The 19,613-nt window shown below is 58.5% G+C and overlaps 1 protein-coding gene across 1 annotated transcript; it reads left to right on the top strand.

Annotated features, from left to right (window-relative positions):
• Positions 1-3,902: 3,902 nt before the first annotated feature.
• On the top strand, positions 3,903-19,081 carry PPM1F (protein phosphatase, Mg2+/Mn2+ dependent 1F). Its single transcript, XM_065889494.1, has 7 exons — positions 3,903-4,099; positions 9,090-9,211; positions 12,486-12,688; positions 13,212-13,400; positions 15,422-15,565; positions 17,518-17,611; positions 18,774-19,081. Exons 1-7 carry the CDS (start codon positions 3,903-3,905, stop codon positions 19,079-19,081), a joined length of 1,257 nt encoding a protein of 418 aa, XP_065745566.1.
• Positions 19,082-19,613: the final 532 nt, after the last annotated feature.

The raw sequence follows: 19,613 nt of genomic DNA, 5'->3' as shown, positions 1-19,613 counted from the left end.
GAGCTGGAAATGACAAAGGCGTGGGAAGACCCCACCTGATTCCGGCTTTGCCATTTCCTGCCTGTGTGGCCTCAGGTTGCTGACCTTGCCTGAGTCTGTTTCTTCATTGCAACCTGGCTGAGTCCAACAGCGTGTACTCAGCATAGTTGTGAGAGGTAAACAGGACGCAGGCCACTCTGCAAACCTCCACACGTTCATTCCTAGAATTCCTTTGTGATATGGCCTGAAGCCAGCCCTGTCCTTAGGACCTGTTCGCTGCCCACCACCTTTAGTAGAGTGTCTTAACTTCCTCTTTCAAGGGGCCAGGCCTCAGGCTGCACCTCCCAGCCCACACCATCCGCTGCGGGGTGTTGGGAGGAGGCCGACACCTTCCCTCTGCCCACACGTGCCAGCAGCCGTGCACAAAGGGGCCTTGCACGGAGGGCCGTGGTACAGCCGAGAGACCGGGTGTGGGAGTACAGTTTCTAATCTTGTGAGAAGTCAAGCCTGTAAAAAGTGGCATTTGCACGACAACGTGAACGTGCTTAATGCAGCAGAAGTGTGCGCTGAAAAGGGTAGAATGATAAATTGCATGCTATGCATGGTTTACCGCAAGTGTTTCAAAAAGAAAAATATACATACGTGGGAAAACGTCTGGAAGGGTTTCTGCCATACTCTTCCCAGTGTTTGTTTATGAACGAAGGAGTAAGGCTCTCTACTTGCAGAAAAATGTTCAACTGTGAATACTTTTGTAACAGTGATGCAGTTTCCCTTCCTAAAGACTGCTGTTTTCTCTCTTCACTCCTGTTCTGAAATCAAACAGGACTTGACAAGTATCTTGTCCATACTGCCGAGAAAAACACAGTTGTACAAACACACATTGGTTGAGCTTCGAAGTCAAAACGGTTAAACTGGAGGATAATAAATATTTTAAATGGAAAAAAAAGAAAAATGGGCTTTTACAAGTCAGATGCGAGCAGAAGTGCTATAGAGCCGTGAAGACGGCTGTGCCCCAGCCATGGGGATTTCAGCAGAGGCAGGGCCGGAGCTCTCAGGGCTGCACCTGGGCGATGGGTGCGGAAATGAAAGAGGGGCCTGGGAGCGGCCAGCCCCAGGGTCGGCGGCCCATGAGGGGTGGGCGGGGTTCTGTCCAGTTAGCAGCCGGGCTCCGCGGTCCCACCTTGGCCTGACTGGGACCCTGGCTGGGTAACTTGGCCCTTTCGCTGATGCCTCGCCTGAAAGGTGAGGGTAATAACACGGGGTATTGGGGGGGGGGGTGCAAGAAGAGGCGGCAGCGGAAGTGCGCTCAGAGGGTGGCGGCCCTGCAGTCCCCTGGCGGGTATTAGCTGCAGCACCATTATTCCTGCTGATGAGCAGTGCAGAGGGGCTTCATTCCAGGAGCTGGAGGACCTGGCCTCAGGCCACATTTGGCCAGACCGGTGGAGCAGGTGGCAGTGGGGGCTGGCGGCCCAGTGTCCCTCCCACGCCCCCCCTCCAGGTCCTCATTCAGGAGTCTCCCCCCCACCCCCGCCCCAGCCTCTCACCAGCTCCCTGGTCAGGACCCCCACACCAGGCCCAGCCCTGCCGCATCCCCCCATCTCACTGCCTGCCTGCTGGCCTCCATCCTTCTTGACCGGCTCCTCAGTTGGTCCTGGGAGAGCTCAGGGCTATGGTCCTACCCTTGCCCCTCCTGACCCTCCCAGGGCTGCCTCTGGGCCCCTTTGGGCAGGAATTTCTCCCTCCCGCTGTCATCTCGGGCCCCGGGCTCGTATCAGCTGGGGTATGTCACAGATCCAGGAGCTGGTTGAGAAGAAGATAGCAAGGAAGGAAGTTACTCTTGTCCCTTACCCCAGCTGGCCCCAGAGAAGGAAAGACATGTCCCGGCTCATTTCCTGGCCCTTTGTTCTGCCAGGCTATGCGAAAACAAGCCTGGTAGGTCCTGGTGATGCCCACCTGTCTAGCAAAGGCGGGGCTGGGCCAGGCCATGAGAGTAGCAGCCCTCATCCCTCAGGTACACAGTCATGCCTGGGCGTGGGGCGGTGGGCACAGGGGCACAGCGGAGACCAGGCCTTGGTGCTGCAGAGGGGAGGGGCTCCCAACCCCCAGAGAAACAGACTCAGGGGACTGGGGTCCAGGCCCAAGGAACAGCATCCCAAGGCTGGGAGGCAAGAAGGAGGCCCCTGCATCCCCAAAAACCCCCACCACCATCAGCGAGGTCGAAGGTGAAGGGCCTGAATTCGGTGCTTTGCTTTCGGCTGTGGGCCCTCCCATGCGCCCTGGGAGGTCAGTGAGCACCATTTGACCCTAATCACGTATCTAATGAGCGTGCTTTGGGCCACCAGCAATTTCAGGGCCTCGTATTTGTTTGGACTCAGAATTGCAGGGGAGCTGGGGCGCCTGGGGCAGCTCTGCGTCACTCACATTTCTCTCCTCTATGCAACAGGCCAGAGCATTTCACAGGCAGAAGAGGCAGCTTGGCCTCTTTCCCTGCCCAACGGTGTCTGAGCTTCCTGGGAAGTTCACGCCACCTTCCTGTTGTTTATCGTTGGCTCAGGCCCGCCTGGCTGCCTCCTCCCTGCCCTTACCACCCCCACGGTGCCTGGTCCGGCCCCCCATCTCACAGTCTCGGACCCTTGTGTTTATAACGCAGTGTCTAGCTTGCTCTCACCTGATTGTTCTTTATCTTACGTCCTTCATTTGTTTCCCTGTTTGTTTTTTTTGCGGCCTGGAGCTGTGTTGTGTCACTCACTTGCGAGCAGACAGGAGGGATGGCCATGAGTGGGAGCCTGTCCCCAGAACCTTCCATCACAAGCGCCCCAGTTTCTGTGTTATTCATGTGTGTCTACTTCAAGAAATTAACTTCCAATTCTCCTCGCTGACAGATGAGAGAGGTTTTGTGTTTCTTTCTTTCTTTGGCCGTGCCACGTGGCTTGTGGGATCTTAGTTCCCCGACCAGGGGTCGAACCCAGGCCCCAGCAGTGAAAGCGCTGACTCCTAACCACTGGACCTCCAGGGAATTCCCTGTTTCTTAATTCTTCACCCTTTGCCCTCCAGACCCTCCACTGATGACACATCTTGCTTCCCCTTCCCCCTCACCCCCATGCCTGCTTGTCTGCTGTGTCCTGTCTCTGTTCTTCCAGGAGACTTGTGCTGAGTTAGGAGCTCTGATCCTCAGTGGGCAGTGAGCCCCCTGTATCCCCCATCCTCCAACCCATTTGAAGCCCAGGACGGTTGGGGTGTTTGTGGACATGGACAAACCTTTTAAGCCTCAGGAGGCCTGGGACTCCTCCTGAGAGGACTTATAAGGCTTGACCATGTCCCAAAGGCCCTGACTCTCCTGGGTTAACCCTCTGCTTCCCTCCTGCCCACACGCCCTCTGTACGATGGCCCTGCCACCGTGCCGTCAGGTAGCCCTGCCCCCCTCTGGGCATGACTTCCAGGCTCCCAGGCCCAGTGGCATCACCTCCTCACCTTCCTGCTGCCCAGGTCCGGGGTCAGGTGGAACCCCTGCTCTGGCCGTGTCCACCTGCCTCCATGGCCTGGCCCTGGGTCCCTCTCCTGCCTGCCTCTGGCCACACCGGCCGTCCTCTGCCAGGAACATGCCTTCCTCCTCCTTCAGGACATCCCTCTGCCCCGGGCTCTGTCTCCTGAAGCAACTTCTCTGGGCTCCCCCAGGTCCCCTCTCAGGGTTGTCCCTCCCACGTGGGCCCCGGAACTGTGTGTGAGGCCCGGGGGGCCCCGCCTTTCTGCCTGGAGCCCCGGACTTGGTGCAGCGCCTGCCCCTCAATGCTTCAAGGGGAAGCAAAGAAAGTGAGGCACTCAGCACTGTAGGGTGCCAATCGACTGTATTCTTGCCAACCCTCACGTCTCTCCCCAGAATGAAGACCAGTGACCCAGCAGCAGCCCCCCAGGATGCTCTGGGCATGGCCTCGGGAACCCCACAGCAGAACAGCCGGAAGGCAGAGGAGAACTCCAGCTTCCTGGACGACCTCCTCCGCGACTTCCCAGCCCCGCTGGGCCCAGAGAGCCCTTTGCCATGGAAGGTCCCAGGGACGATGCTGAGCCAGGAGGAGGTGGAAGGCGAGCTGACTGAGCTGGCCATGGGCTTCCTGAGCAGCAGGTGAGCGGTGTGGGTGCCGGGACAGGGGCCCAGGATGGAAGGGGGAGGGGAGCACAGGGCACGACCCTGACCCTGGCTGCCTTCACCCCCTGCCGTCCGCTCCTGCTGACTACGTTCTGCGCAGAACTCCCCTGCCAGCCCCGTGGGCTTCCCAGGGCTGCCACCGCCAAGTGCCACAGACCACGCAGCTTAGAGCAACAGAAGTGCCCTGTCTCATTGTCCTGGGGGCCGGAAGTCAGGGCCGCTCCAGGCCTTCCTCTTAGCTTCTGGTGTCATCTGGTCCTGAATGTGCCCTGACCTGTAGACACATCACCCCAGACTGGCTGTTGTTGTCACCAGGCGTCACCCTTGTCTGTCTGTGTCTCTCGTCTTCTTGTAAGGACACCAGTCCTGTTGGATTAGGGGCCCTGCTCCTGTGTGACCTCATCTTATACCTGCCAAGACCCTAATCCCAAACAAGGTCACGTCCTGAGCCACTGGATTAGGACTTCAGCGGACCTTTCCGGGGGACACAGTTCAACCCCTGATGGATGCTAGCAGTAGGTCCCATTTCTATCCTGTCTTGCAGTCAGGGAGGCAGAGGCTAAGAGACTGGCCTGAGGCCTGGCAGTCCACCGGCCACCAAGACCTGAGAGGTGGTGGCACTGTCCCCGTTTCACAGGCCGTGAAGACAAGGTTCAGAGAGGGACACGACCAGCTTGGCAGGTGTCGGGGGAGACGTGCGCCACCGGCAGCCACAAGGGAGGCTCATGGGTGAGGGCTGGTGGGTCACTCGTCCCCTGTGAACCTCATCCCTCCCCAGGGGCTGCACCCACCAGCCCTAGTCACTGGGTTACCCCTTGTGCTGGGACACGCCCCGGCCTCTGCAGTGGCGTTCCGTGTCCCCAAGTGCTCTTTCTTTGTGGCAGGTCAGCCCCACCCTCTCGCAACCCCGGGACACCTGCTTGGTGGGACCCGAGGCCCCATAACAGTCAGAGATAGGAAAATAAAGGCTACGGGCCCACTCCAGGGCCGCGTCCATGGAGCTCGGGGGAAATGGCCGGTGACCTGTCCCTCGGTGTGGTGTGTGCAGAGGGCAGTGCGGGCTGCTTTGTTTTGCTTTGGGAAAATATTTCAGAGGCAGGTGCCGTAAAGCAGATCAGTGGAGCCAAGCGGGCCTGGGGCCTGACAAGGCCACATTGGCGGTCTGGGTGCTGGATGTGGGAGAGACGAGGGGCTGGGAGTGCAGAGGAGGGAGGGCCTGGCACCCACCAGGCACCACAGTGGCACTTGGGGGACAGAAGGAACATTGAGGGGCCCTGAATCCCCAGCAGCCACTGGGCAGGGCTGGTGCCCCTGCCAGGCATGAGGAGGGCGAGAGGACCTTCTTGCGGGCAGGGCCTTGGGGGGTGAGTTTAGTTATGGGGGAGGGCGGGTCCCTCAAGTTTCCTCCTCAAGTAGGGGGGAACTCTCAAGGTGGAGCGGGGCCCCTCAAGGCCGAGCAGCGGGCGAGGCTGGGGGAGTGGGGAGAGCACCAGGCCCTGAGCACAGGGGGTGAATGAGCTCCCGTTAATTAGCAGATGACATAGCAGGCCTGAGACCATCGGTGATCGGCGAGAGGCCAGGGTTCACAGCCCCAGAGCCTGAGGCTGGCAGGGGTGGTGCAGGTGGGCTCCCATGGCCCCTATAGGCCCCCCATGAATCCACCTTGAAGGATTTTTTTTTTCTTTTGGTTCTGCCGCACGGCTTGCGGGATCTTAGCTCCCTGACCAGGAATCGAACCTGGGCCCTTGGCAGTGCAAGCACAGTCTTAACTAGCCAGGGAATTCCCAACCTTGAAGGAATTTTAAAGTCTCATATTTTCCAGCCATTTTAATGGATTTATTTTTGTCCTTCCCTAGTATTTCTTTACTGTGTAGACACAGATGTCACATGTGTCACACGTCTACACACGTCTGGCAGTCGGGGCCCCTACCCACATGTCCCAGCAGCTCATGTGTAGGCTCTTGGCTATCCAGTCCCGAGTGTGTTGGTCCGCGGGGTTTTTCAGGTTGTAAATAGAATCCTTCCTGCGTGAGACTGTCCAGGAGTCAGATCACGAGGTCGGGACTGCGGTGATTTACCTCCAGTCCTCCCCTTGTGGTCAGCGGTCACCTCTCAGGTCCCTAAGTGGTGCGTCCCTGACATTGTGGCCACTGATGTGCGTTTTCATTTCTGCTTCTAGACTGGTGGCTCCTTGGAAACCCCGAGGTGGCCAGATAAGAGCGGTTCTTTTTTCTTGGGTACCTGGTCCTGGTCTCCGAGGCATCACTGTCATCTTTAGGGGCCTCGGGGCACCAGGCAGGACCCCTGGATGAGACGGGAGGTCGGCCAGGAAGCCAGGCTGGGGCCCACATCCAGGCATTGTCCTCTCCCCATGGCCGGAAGCTGCCTCACTGCCCCCAGCGCCGGGAGCAGAGGTGTACTTCTCCCCGCCCTGAAAAAGGAAAGCCCAGAGGCTGGCAGGAAATCCCCACACGGCAGAGGAACACACTTCTCATGCCTTGGCTGGTTGTTTTTCTTTTTTTTTTTTTAATTAATTAATTTATTTTTATTTTTGACTATTTTGGGTCTTTGTTGCTGCTCGCGGGCTTTCTCTAGTTCCGGCAAGCAGGGGCTACTCTTTGTTGTGGTGCTGGGGCTTCTCATTGTGGTTGCTTCTCTTGTTGCGGAGCATGGGCTCTAGGCACGTGGGCTTCAGTAGTTGTGGCACGTGGGCTCAGTAGTTGTGGCTCGCAGGCTCTAGAGCGCAGGCTCAGTAGTTGTGGCGCACGGGCTTAGTTGCTCTGCGGCATGTGGGATCTTCCGGGCCAGGGCTCAAACCCGTGTCCCCTGCATTGGCAGGTGGATTCTTAACCACTGTGCCACCAGGGAAGTCCATGGCTGGTTGTTTTTTAAAGGCAGGTCCAGAGGCTGCTCCCCTGAGTCACTATCTCATTTTAAAAAATGACTAATTCATCCCAGTAGATCCCTAAGGCCATCTGTAGACACACACTGGGACGCCCAGAGGGATGTGCCCACCCACCTGGCCCAGACTTCGGGGACAGGTCAGGATGCAGGATGAGTTCTAGAGGCTGCAGGGATAGCTGGGGGATGGAGCCACCCCTTATACTCGGGGAGCCAGGGGGCTTTGTGGCTGGAGCGGGCCCCCGAGGCTGGGGGCTAGGCGGGCAGGCCCTGGAGCCTGTGGAAAGAATTTCCTATAGTGCTTCCCACTGGCCTCGGTCTCTCCACCCCCCGACCTCCCGGAGCTGCCTAGTGTCCCTCTTGTCCCGTACTGGAGGCTTCCCATCCCCCGTGTTTGCTTTCCCGCTCCTGCCTGCACTGACCCTCAGCTCTGCTTTGTGCAGCCTGTCTGACATTGGTAGCAGCCAGCGAGGTCTTGCTTCCCAGACTCAGCCCCAGGTGGCACCGTTGGGGTCACCCCACTTCTCCAGCTGCTCCGGCTGCTCTCTGCCCCACCTCTTTCATCCACCCAGACCACTTGCCCACTGGCCACAGGCCTCTTGACCTCAGTGGAACCTGAGACTCACTGTGGACCCACTGGTCCCCTGCCCAATGCCTGCTCTGTCCCCTCCCATCCACTGCCAGGCCCACCCTCCAAGATGAGGCCAGGAAGTCTAAAAAAGCCCAATTGCAAGACGGGAATAAAGACGCAGACCTACTAGAGAACGGACTTGAGGACACGGGGAGAGGGAAGGGTAAGCTGGGACAAAGTGAGAGACTGGCATGGACATATATACACTACCAAATGTAAAATAGATAGCTAGTGGGAAGCAGCCGCATAGCACAGGGAGATCAGCTCGGTGCTTTGTGACCACCTAGAGGGGTGGGATAGGGAGGGTAGGAGGGAGGGAGACGCAAGAGGGAAGAGATGGGGATATATGTACATGTATAGCTGATTCACTTTGTTATACAGCAGAAGCTGACACACCGTTGCAAAGCAATTAGACTCCAATAAAGATGTAAAAAAATTGCAGTGTATGCAAAGCACAATAATCAAAGTGCAAAAAAAATTATATAAAATTAAAAAATAAAAATTAAAAAGCCCAATGGGATTATATCATGTCTCTCGTCAAGCCACACCAAGGTCATGCTGCCTCCCCAGGTTCCCCTTCACCAGCTGTCCCAACAGCCTGCCTTGCCCAGGGACACCCTGGGCTGCACACAGCCTGATCTTCCAGACGCTGCCCATGGGTCCCACGCTCCCTGGATTCCTTTCCTGGGGCGTACGTGACAAAGCACCATGGGCTGGGCAGCTTAAACAACCGTATTGTCTCAGGATTCTGGAGGCTGGAGGTCCCAGGGCGGGACGTTGGCTGGGCTGGTCCCTCTGGCAGTTGCTGGCGGTCCTCGGCTATAGGCTCAGCTCACCAGTCTTCACCTTTACAGAGCATCTCCCTGTGGGTCTCTGTCTGAATTTCCCCTTTCGATAAGGACACCAGCATTACTGCATTAGGGGCCCAGCCTACTCCAGTGGGACCTCATTTTAACTCATTGTATCTGCAGCGACCCCATTTCCAAGTAAGGTCACATTCTGAAGCACTGGGGGTTAGAACTGTAACATACACATTTTGGGAGACACAGTTCAACTTATAGGACTCCCCAACCCCCAAGGGTCCCCAGCTGGTATTGGGGACCAGGAGCTGGTATAAGGCTGGACGTCGGGCAGTTTGGCCTGGCCACTGTGACCAGCAGAGAGGCAGCTCGCATGTCTGTGACTCCCCCTCCCCACCAGCCCCAGTGAGGGCCCCATAAATGGTACTGCGTGGATGGCCGTCCAGCTGCACGAGGACCAGAGGCCGACCTGCCTGTCGTGGGTGCATGTGGAGTGTAAGCGGTCACCGCTACCTCTGGAAGGGCCTCCGGGAGCAGAAAGGGGCTGGGGATCTCTGCCTGGAGTGTGGGGCAGGCTCTGGGGTGCTGGCTCCTGCTGAGGAGCCAGCCCCTCACTCTGGGTTTGTGCCCCCAGGAGCGCTCCGCCACCACTTGCTGCCTGCCTGGCCCACGAGGCAGTTTCCCAGCTGCTGCAGACGGACCTTTCTGAGTTCAGGAAGTTGCCGGAGCAGGAGGAAGAGGAGGCCCCTGCGACCCGTGAGTCTCCCTCTTGGGGCCCTGGGCTTATTAGGCAACACTCTCCAGCCAGATGGGGGCCAGGCTGCAGGGGAGTGTCAGGGCTCACCTGGCCCCCCTTTCCTTTCCCGTTTTTCTGGTGGACAGGGAGGTTGTGGGCAGCGCTGGGCTCGTGTGCTTACGACAGGGTGCCAGAGACCAGTCGCAGGGAGAGACCTCCCCAGCGTGGAGCCAGCGGGGTGAGCGCCGCAGCCCGAGAGACAAACAGCCCTGTCCCGGGTCACACAGGAGGACCCCGAGGTGCCAATGGGCCTCACCCACACGCTCTTCCACTTCAGCGGGTGACAAGTGGGTGTTGATGCGAGAGCTGGTCCCGGGGTCCAGTGATAGAAAACCCAGAGCTCGGGCCGTGTCTCAGCTGATCCAGGTTGGGACCCTTGTCAGGTGGAGACTCGAGGGTCCCTGAGAGCCTGGGGAGGCGCCACAGAGGCCTGTGTCCTGTTCCTGGGACAGCAGTCAGTGGCCAAAGGAGCCCAGGATGGGAATGAGCCTCGGATCAGGCAGGGCCCTTGTTTTGCAGGCCTTTCTGTCCCTTTCTTAGTAGTTCCTTCCAACTGTATTCCACCCAAAAGTCGGTTCACGTTGGACCAGAACTGCAGAGAGCGAGAGCCTGTGGACCACCCCGCTGTTGGGTGAGCCCCGTCTGAGCAGGGTCTCAGTTCCTCCACACCTGCTGGAGAAGGTGCGGGGCTGTGGGCCAGTCGGGGTGCAGAGAAGCAGGGTGGGTCCTGGGGTCCAGCCCTGGGGTGGGCAGGGGGGTGGGGGGCAGTTGGAGCCTCAGCAGATTTCCCCTCCTTTGCCATTTCCTATTGGACAGTGTTGCTTTATTATTGTTTGTTTTTTAATTGAGACATAATTGACTTGTAACTGTAACTTAAGTGCACAATGTGTCGATTCGGTCCTTTTATGCATTGCAGTTGGTTACCTGACACCTCCACCACTCACTATCCAGCTATGTCCCTTTAAACTCGGTATTAATGCCACATGGAGGGCAGAGCCAGGAGGGGGGGGACACACGTGGCCTTGCCCTCCACCCTGTTCTCTGGCTCCCCGCCCGGCTGCGTTCCAGCCCAGCCCAGCCCAGCTCCGAATTCCTGCCCTGAGGGCTGTGCGGGTGACAGACCGCCTTTGTCCTGTGCAGAGCCTGCTGCCCGCGGCCCACAAAGGGGCGCCCCGCCAGCTCCGCCCACGTCCAGCGGGAAGTCAGCGCCACCTGCTGGCGGGAAGGAACTGCGCAGCTGACACCCTAGAGCCAGGCCTGGGGGCCCTGCGGGCTGGGGAAGGGGAAGGACATCTCGGCCGGCCCTGCCCTCCAAGCAGGCCAGGGCCCGCCGCCCTTAACAGCTCACCCCTGTCATGGGAGTAGAACACAGTCAAATCAGTCTATCGAAGCCATTCTTGCAAAACTGGCATCCCTCGAGTGTTATAATAATCACTGCCCTGGGACTTCCCTGGTGGTCCAGTGGTAAAGAATCTGCCTTCCAATGTAGGGGACGCAGGTTCGATCCCTGGTCGGGGAACTAAGATCCCACATGCCGCGGGGCAACTAAGCCCGTGCGCCACAACTACTGAGCCCATGCGCCTCAGTGAGAGAGCCCGCGTGCCACAAACTACAGAACCCACACACCCTGGAGCCCATGCACCACAACTAGAGAGAAAACCTACACGCCACAACTAGAGAGGAGCCTGCGCACCGCAACAGAAGATCCTGCATGCCGCAACTAAGACCCAACATAGATAAAAATTAATTAATTTTTTTAAAAAAAGAATCAACTCCTGAGGGCAGAGGTATGACTGAGATCTCTGTGTGGCCGGGCAGGTGGAGCCTCCAGCCGCCCCGCCCTGCCCCAGCAAGCAGTTCCCTAGAGCAGCCTCGGCCTCTCTGTGGGCCGAGGTCCTCCTTCCTGCCCTCAAGGGGAGGGGATTAGGCCCCATTCTCGAAGGGAGAAATAGCAAAGCATTTATGGACGAATTTTAAAAACCAGCTCCTGGTTGTAGTGGAATACGGGAAAAGCACAAAAAAGTGTCTTTAAGGAAAAGCCTCAGCCGCGGACCCAGCCCTGCGGATGCCCACTGCTGACCTTATGGGGTTTATGCCTTTCTCGCCTCTTATCTTCTGGGCCCAAGCGGGTCGAAGGCTTTTCACGTTCTCATGATCAAACCATATGTGTAATTTCCTCTTTTTTTTTCACATTTTTTCTTAATATCAATTTTTTTTAATGTCGTGACATGAACATCTCTTATGCTTGCAAAATCTATTTCTGTTTCACCCTTTAACTTTTTAAAATTAAACTCAGGTAACCATAGCCTCGCGTGCGGTTGTGAGAAATAACAGTGAGGGACCCCCTGCATCTTTATCCTGTTTCCCTCAATGGTAACATCTCGAAAACTAGTGAAATATCACGACTAGGATCATGACGTAATCTCATCCCACAAGGATGTCCTGTTACCTTTATGGCTACCGTAATACCCCCTCCCCACCCTAACCCCTGACAGCCACCCATCTCTATAATCTTGTCATTTCAAGTATACGTATAAATGGAATCACATGGGATTGGCTTTTTTCACTGAGTGTGGTTCCCTGAGATTTGCCCAGGTCTCTGTGTGTCAGTAGCTCTTTCCTTCCTTCCTGTGAGCACTGTTCGGGGTGCGATGTTTGGGAGTTTATCGTTCACCTGTTAAAGGATGTCTGGGCTGATTCCAGCTTTTAGCTGTTGCAGATAACACTTCTGGGACCACCGGGCGCATGTCTCATGGTCTCATGTGAACTAGGCTCCATTTCTCTGGGATTTGAGCCCCAGGGTGCAATTGCTGGGCCGAATGGCAGTTACGTGTTTAGTTGTGAAAAATAGCAGCTTAATTCGTCGCCGGGAGAACAGACCATAATTTACTCTGTTGTTGGATGCATATTATTTCTAATTAATGCACGATTATAAATGATTCTGTACTTGTTCTTAAATCATCTTTGCACATCCAGCTCTTTCCTTGGGGTGGGCTCCCGTGAGGGGCGTGGCCTCGCCATGTTGAGGTGGGGAGGTGCTCCTTGTGTGTGTTGCCAAACCAGACACTTCTCATGCTGATGACACAGGCTGTTTGCGCAGTTTCTTAGGCTGCTGTGCTCAGGAGGCCCTGGGCGGCGACGGGCTACAGGGGCCACGGAAAGGGGGTGGAGAGTGGGGAGCCCCCAAGGGCCTGCAGTGGCGCTTCCCTAACAGCCCCCTTTCCTACACCTCAGTGCTGGATGCTGTGGGCCTGGCGCGGAGCCTCTTTGACCGGCTCTGGGAAGTGTGCAGTCAGTGGCAGAAGCAGGTGCCTGTGGCTGCCCGGATCCCGCAGCGGCAGTGGCTGGTCTCCGTGCACGCCATCCGCAACGCCCGCCGCAGGATGGAGGACCGGCACGTGTGCCTCCCTGCCTTCAACCTGCTCTTTGGCCTATCGGTGAGTGCTCTGCCTGGGCGGGGAGGGCCGGGCGGCAAGTGGGAGGTTGCAAGGGCGGGGGAGGACCCTGGGTACCGAGCAGGGCTGCCGGCTGGAGCCGAGACAGGAGGGGTGGCCATGGCTTCCGTCAGGGGGCCAGGTCCCAGCGCTCCTGGGCCTGGGCAGCCCGCAGCCCCTGGCTTTCCCGGCTGAGGGGCTAAGGAACGGGAGGCCCCAGCACCACATGCACCTGGACCCCTGCTTGCTGAGCCTGCTCTCCCCACCCACTGGGAGCCACCTGGCGCCTCTCCCCTCATCCCATGCTCCCCCCAGCTGGGCCCAGAGCAGAAGTTGAGGTTCCCGAGGGTCATCCTCTCCCAGACCCCCCAACGTAGCCTGTCTAGTGGTGGAAACCATGCTGTCCTGCCACACCCTGTCCCAGAAGTGCCCATGTCCACCCCCAGACCAGAGTCTCTGGCTAGGTTGCGGCCTCAGTCAGGCCCAGGGCTGGCAGGATTGTGACCCCCACCACGCTCCCCACCAGGACTCTGTGGACCGTGCCTACTTTGCCGTGTTCGATGGTCACGGAGGGGTGGATGCCGCGAGGTACGCATCTGTGCACGTGCATGCTGTCGCTGCCCACCGACCAGAGCTGCCCACTGACCCCGCGGGGGCCCTGCGAGCAGCCTTCCGCTGCACCGATGAGATGTTCCTTTGGAAAGCCAGGCGAGAGGTGAGAACCATGGTGGGGCCAGAGGGGCCAGGCCTCACAGAGGGAAGGAAGCCGAAGTGGCTGGTGCTGGCAGAAGGCCCTTGCTCAACCCTGCTGGCAGTCGTGTCCTTTCACTTGTGCCTGGAAGGGGGCTTGAATAGAAGCAGTGTGAGTCTGCCCCCACTCCAGCAGAGGGTGTGAGGGCCTCACGGGGAAGGGCAGCTTGTCTTAAAATGCACCCAGGATTTCCTCCTAATCAGGTACAGTGGGATGACAGATGCAGAGGCATCTGCCTTGTGGTTCCCAAGAGGACGCCACCCCACGCAGGGCCACATGGGGAGCACCAGGGTCAGCCAGGAGGCCAAGAGAGAGGAAAGCGTGGCCCCAAGGCTTCAAGGTGACCTCCGTAGGCAGGCACGTCACAAGCTGAGGACCAGATAGTTTGAATAAGCCTGACAGGCTCTGGGCTACGGGCTGGTCCCCAGCCATCCAGGCCAGGGAGATGTTGGCCTGGCAAGGGACCCTGGCTGAGGACATGGGTTCAGACCACCTGGCTTGTGCAGAAAAGGCACAGTCCCTGGGGAGACATTTGCTTTCTTTAGGAATTAGCCCTGGGAGGGGTACTTTCTTCAGGATTCAGAAGGCCCTTGATTTGTCTAAACATCGTCAAGTACAGAAAACAAAACACAGCACTGATACAGGCAGACCTCAGATCTTGCGGGTTTGGTTCCAGACCACCTCTGTAACATGCATATTGGGATAAAACGAGTCACATGAATGTTTTGGTTTCCCAGTGCAGATAAAAGCTGTGTTTACACTGTACCTTCATCTATAAGCGCCAGCAGAATTACGTCTAAAGCAACACAGGTACCATAAAAAAACACCTTATTGCTAAAAATGTTAGCCATCATCTGAGCCTTCGAGTTGTGATCTTTTTGCAGTAGGAACATCAAAGATGACTGATCACAGATCACCATGACAGAATAATAATAATGAAAAAGTTTGAAATATCGCAGGAGTTGCCAAAATGTGGCACAGAGACAGGAAGTGAGCAAATGCTGTTGGAAAAATGGTGACAATAAACTTGCTCGAGGCAGGGTTACCACAAACCTTCAATTTGTGAAAAACGCACCATCGGCGAAGGGCAATAACGGGAAGAAGCAACACGTGGTCCACCTGAGGCTCCCCACCCTCCAAACACCTCCCCCCGGGCAGGTCTCCCTAGGCTGCTGGTGTCGGCAGTTACCGCTATGAGGCGTTTGTTTCTGAAAGAAGAAAGGACGCATCCGGTCCCTCTGTGACCTTACTGCCCACTGAACCTCACCTTGGAACCTCGGGGGTCCTCCTAGCAGGGTGGATACTAAGATCGTGTCCCTTTCTGAGATGGAGAAACAGGCCCAAAGAGCTCAGGCCTGGCCCCGTCGACAAGGCTGAGGAGGAGACGTGGTGGGGGCAGGAGGCAGTGTCATCAGATGCTCTGAGCACAGACCTCACCAGAATCAACAAGGCTGGATTTGAATCTAAACAGAAAACCTTCCAGGTCTAAGACTGTGAGGTGGGAGCCCCACCAGCCGGGAGCTCAGGGCTGCTGCTCTAGTCAAGAAAGGAGTCTCTTAAGCAGAGCTGTTTAGTTTAGGCTCTATTATTAAAAACACCTTTGCCGATACGTAATTAACATGTAAGAGACTCCACTTGTCCAAAGAGTACCATCTGGTAGGTTTTGGCATGTCTATGCCCGTGTGCCCCTCACCATGGTAACAGAGGTATTCATCACCCCCAAAGTTTCTTCTGTCTTTGGTCATCCCCGCCCCTGCCCCCCAGCTCCCCAGACACCCACCTGTCTGCTTTCTGACACTGTGAAATGGCAGAGTCTGCTCTGCTGACTTGATGTAAATGCCCCTTTCCTGCTGCCTGGTCCCTGCGTGCATCGGTCTGTTCCTGTTTCCCACTGAGCACTGTTCCGGGGTTGGTGTCTGGCCAGCGTGGGGCGTGTGCCTGTGGCGGCCTCGCTATCCTCACCCAGGTGCGCCCTCTCCCTGCAGCGGCTGCAAAGCGGCACTACAGGGGTGTGCGCGCTCATCGCCGGGAACACCCTGCACGTGGCCTGGCTCGGGGACTCCCAGGTGGTCCTGGTGCAGCAGGGGCAGGTGGTGAAGCTGATGGAGCCACACAGACCTGAGCGGCAGGTAAGGGGTCCCCGGGCAGGCAGGTGGTCAGGGGGACTAGGACGTAAAGGGGCCCTGGACCATCTTCCCAGGAAACTCCTGGTGCTCCTCCAGGGGAGGGCTCCCTGCCTGACTCAAGTGACTGGGGGTCCCGGGACGTGAAGCTTGGGGCTTTAGCTGCCAGGAATCCCGCGCGAGCCCTTCCTGTCACAGCAACATGGAGCCCAGAGCTGCGGGGGAGAGCTGGTCCCTCTGCCCAGCAGGCGGCGCAGTAAGTGGAGTTAATGGGCAGAGTCCTCTCCTGCACACAGGTGGGGAGTGGTCAGCCACCTGGGCTGTGGGGGAGGAGGGCTTCAGGGAGGAGGTGACGCTGAGTCGGAGCTGGAAGGGACCAGACTTGGGGCTGAGAGCTGCAGGGCATGGACAAACTGTTGGGAGATGCGGAAATGAGAGGGAAGGAGGCAGAGCCGGATCCCAAGGCGGGTGTGGGCCCGGCAGGCCAGGCCTGGGGTCCAGGAGAGAGCAAGTTAAGCCAGGACCGGCCGCTGAGGCACTCAACGGCTGCTGCTCCTGGGGCAGGAGGCACTTTGGAAGGAATCTGGTGGCTTCTGGAATGATCGGACCAGCGGAGGGCAAGCTGAGGCCTGGGTCACAAAGATGCCACTGTAGTCGCCAGCCAGCTGTGGGGAGGACCTGCCTGTCAAGTCAGGAGGGACGGAGAAGAGGGAGGCCAGGCTTTGGGATGGGGAGCCAGAGAGGCCTCGGGCCTCTGAGAGGGTGGTGATGCCTTTGGTCTGAGGGCCGGGGAACTCGGGGTGGGATGTTCCCTGGGAGTGCGAGGGCTGTTGGGACACCCCGTGAAGACTGGAGGGGCTGGGGATATGGGCCCGGGGGCCACGCGTGGAGCTGCAGGGTCTGCAGTGGGGAGGGTGTGGCAGGAGATTGAGCGAGTCCCATCAGAGGTAGGGGGGAAGCAGGAGAGCGCAGCCCTGTGGCAGCGAGCATAGGAGGAACGGCCACCTGCCTGGGCGCACACAGGTGAGCCACTCAGCCCCTCAGCCCTGGGCGAGTGGGCAGGAGGTGGCGCCGGTGAGAGGAAGCAGTGGGCAGGGAGCCTTGGAGAGCCAAGCTGCTGGGAACCCACCCACCGGCCACCAGCTCTGGGCTTGCCCTTGCGGAAGCTGTTTCGGGCAGGTGGGAAGGATGAGGTGAGAGGACAGCCGAGGCAGTGGGTGTCCCAGGAGACAAGAGGTGAAGATAGGGGTGCCCCGAGCCCCAGGATGCCCCAGCCTTGTACCAGATGAGGTAACAGAGGTGGGAACCACAGGGGAGGGCACGGGGCAATGGGGTTTTGCTCCAGCACAGACGCTGTGTTACCGCCCTTCAGGCAGCAGGCTCACATCTGGGAAACCTCTCCTTCAGGGGAGTTGATAGGACCGAAACGGTTTTTAGGACTCATGGCTAGACCAGGCCTCTGTGCTGTCCTCTTAACGCCTGGAGCACCGTCGTCCTTTGTGGAGCTGGACAGCGCCTGGATGGGGGTAGGGGTGGGGTGAGAAGGACAAGAATGCAGGGGCACAGGGCTCGTCCAGGGCCTGGCTCAGGTTTCATCTAGCTCTGCAGAGTGGCCGCAGGTACACATGCTTGGTCCATTGAGGGAGGCACAGCATCCCCACCTGGACCCCGGGGCTCTGGCTCTTTCTGCTGCCGTGAGCATTTCCTGGACCCCAAAAGGCTGCTCGGGGACTGGCCGTCTGTCCTCATTGGCACCATCACCTGCTTAGCCATTCCTGCATCTTTGGGATGATTTAGGTTGTTCATCATTTCTCACTGCCTCACTAAGGCTTCCCTTGGGCGTTGATCAGAGCCGTGGCTCCCAGTGCTGCCTTGGAACCAGCTGGTCTCCCCTTGGGCAGCGCGGGCACGCCATCGGCACACGCGGCCCACCCGGCCCACCCTGGCTGTCTCCGCAGGACGAGAAGGACCGCATCGAGGCACTGGGTGGCTTCGTGTCCCACATGGACTGCTGGAGGGTCAACGGGACCCTGGCCGTCTCCAGAGCCATTGGTAAGGAGGTGAGGGGTGTGGGAGGGGGCCCCAGGGCCTGGGAATGTGCTCACCGGGTGGTCTGGGAATGCAGCCTCACCTGCTCATCAGTCAGATTGCAGAAGGGCTCTGGTGAATCCAGAGCACAGGTTGTAGCCACCTTGGAAATTTGCATCCTGCACAGATAATTGCAGCTTGTTATGTTCATTAAAACAGTTTCTCAGAAAGATCTAGGAGGAAACCCTTGGCAGTTACTGTATGTGCTAAAGGTAATTTTTAATAGACTATAAATGAGGCTCACCCTCCCCTACCCACCTTTCACGCTGATGATTCTTTTTTCTACCTTAAAAAAAAAGTGAGAAAAACGGCACCCCTCCCCCACCCTATCTTCTCCTGTGGCTGCCAGGCCTTGGTCTGGGGCTCAGACCTCCCTCCAGGGCTGAGAAATCGCTCCCTTCCTGCTCCCCCACCACACCCTGAGATGTGGCCCTGGCCCCTCCAAGCCTCCTGAAATGTTCTGTGCTTCTTGACACACATGGTGCCTTCCTTACAGCTGGACCCCAGGAGGTGGCCCACATGGAGGCCAGGAGGGGTCAGGCTCCTTCCAAGGGGACCGGGACTGGAGAGGGGACCACTGGGCAGCTCCGTGTGAGGGAGCAACATGTCTGGCTCGTGCCCTGGGGAGAAGTGAATGTCAGGGCCACAGCGGGGGGGGGGAGGACCAGCGGGAAGCCCTCAGGGGAGGCCTGAGCAGGAGAGGAGCCCAGGGCAGGATCCTGCGGAGGCTGTGCCCTGTTCTCTCCTGCGATAGGGGGATGGGAGAGGGTGCATGGGAGGCAGAGCCAGCATCCCGACTCGGCCTAGGTGCCTGTTGGGTGCGCAGGGAGCCACAGGGGCTGGAGAGGGCCAGGGCCACACCCGGACAGCATCCTCAGCCTGTGTGCCCTGTGAAGTGAGACAGCTTTGTAGGCAGCCGCCCTTGGCCCCGCTGGGTTCTGACTCTGCCCGCAGGGACACAGGGCAAGTCTGTCGCATCGCCCTGCTCTGTTCCTTTGGAGCACTTGGCACCCTGCGAAGCTACCTTTTCACCCTGTGTTGGAGGCGGGGTGGCTACAGGCAGGCCGGGGCCTGGGGAGGGGACAGCTGCAGGGGCATGGCCCTCACGATTCTCTCCCGCGCCCAGGGGACGTCTTCCAGAAGCCCTACGTGTCTGGGGAGGCGGACACGGCCTCGCGGGCGCTGACGGGCTCCGAGGACTACCTGCTGCTGGCCTGCGATGGCTTCTTCGACGTGGTCCCCCACCAGGAGGTGGCCGGCCTCGTGCAGAGCCACCTGGTTGGGCAGCAGGGCAGTGGGCTGCGCGTGGCTGAGGAGCTGGTGGCTGCCGCCCGGGAGCGGGGCTCCCACGACAACATCACGGTCATGGTGGTCTTCCTCCGGGAACCCCGAGACCTGCTGGAGTCAGAGACCGATGCTGTGCCAAGAAGCTAGGAGGTCCGGGCCCCCTGTCCCCGTGATCCTCCCCTGCGGATGCCTTAGGACACGGCAGGAGGTGGGCAGGTGACGCCACTCACGGCCTCTGGCCCTGCTTGCGTCACCCCATCCTGGTGGCTGCCAGGGGCATTGCCTGCTCACAGCAGACGGGGTGACAGTGGGATGGCAGGATGTCCAAAGGAAGTCCAGGAAGGAGACCTCACGGAGGAGAAGGGGCCCAGGAAGTGGACAGGCTCTGGGCCCCATCGGGCAGGGGTGGGACCAGAGGCTAAGGCGGCGGCCACAGCCAAACCAAAGACATTGGGCATGCTTGCAGGGTAGCAGGACTCTGTGTGTGGGACCTTCGGGCAGAACCAGGAGCCGCAGACATTTTCCAGTGCCTGGGTGTCCAGCAAAGTTTTCCCATCCACCCCTCACTGCCCGTCACTGGGAGGACTTGTATGGACCAATGTTCCTGTCTGGTCCTGGTGCCCAGCAGGTCCTGGCCAAGCCAAGTGGCTTCCCAAGTGGGGAGGGTGGCCTCATGGGG

Source organism: Phocoena phocoena, chromosome 13, assembly GCF_963924675.1.
Source record: "Phocoena phocoena chromosome 13, mPhoPho1.1, whole genome shotgun sequence".
In the NCBI taxonomy this organism is placed as follows: Eukaryota; Metazoa; Chordata; class Mammalia; order Artiodactyla; family Phocoenidae; genus Phocoena; species Phocoena phocoena.
This window is presented reverse-complemented; position numbering and strand designations above follow the sequence as displayed.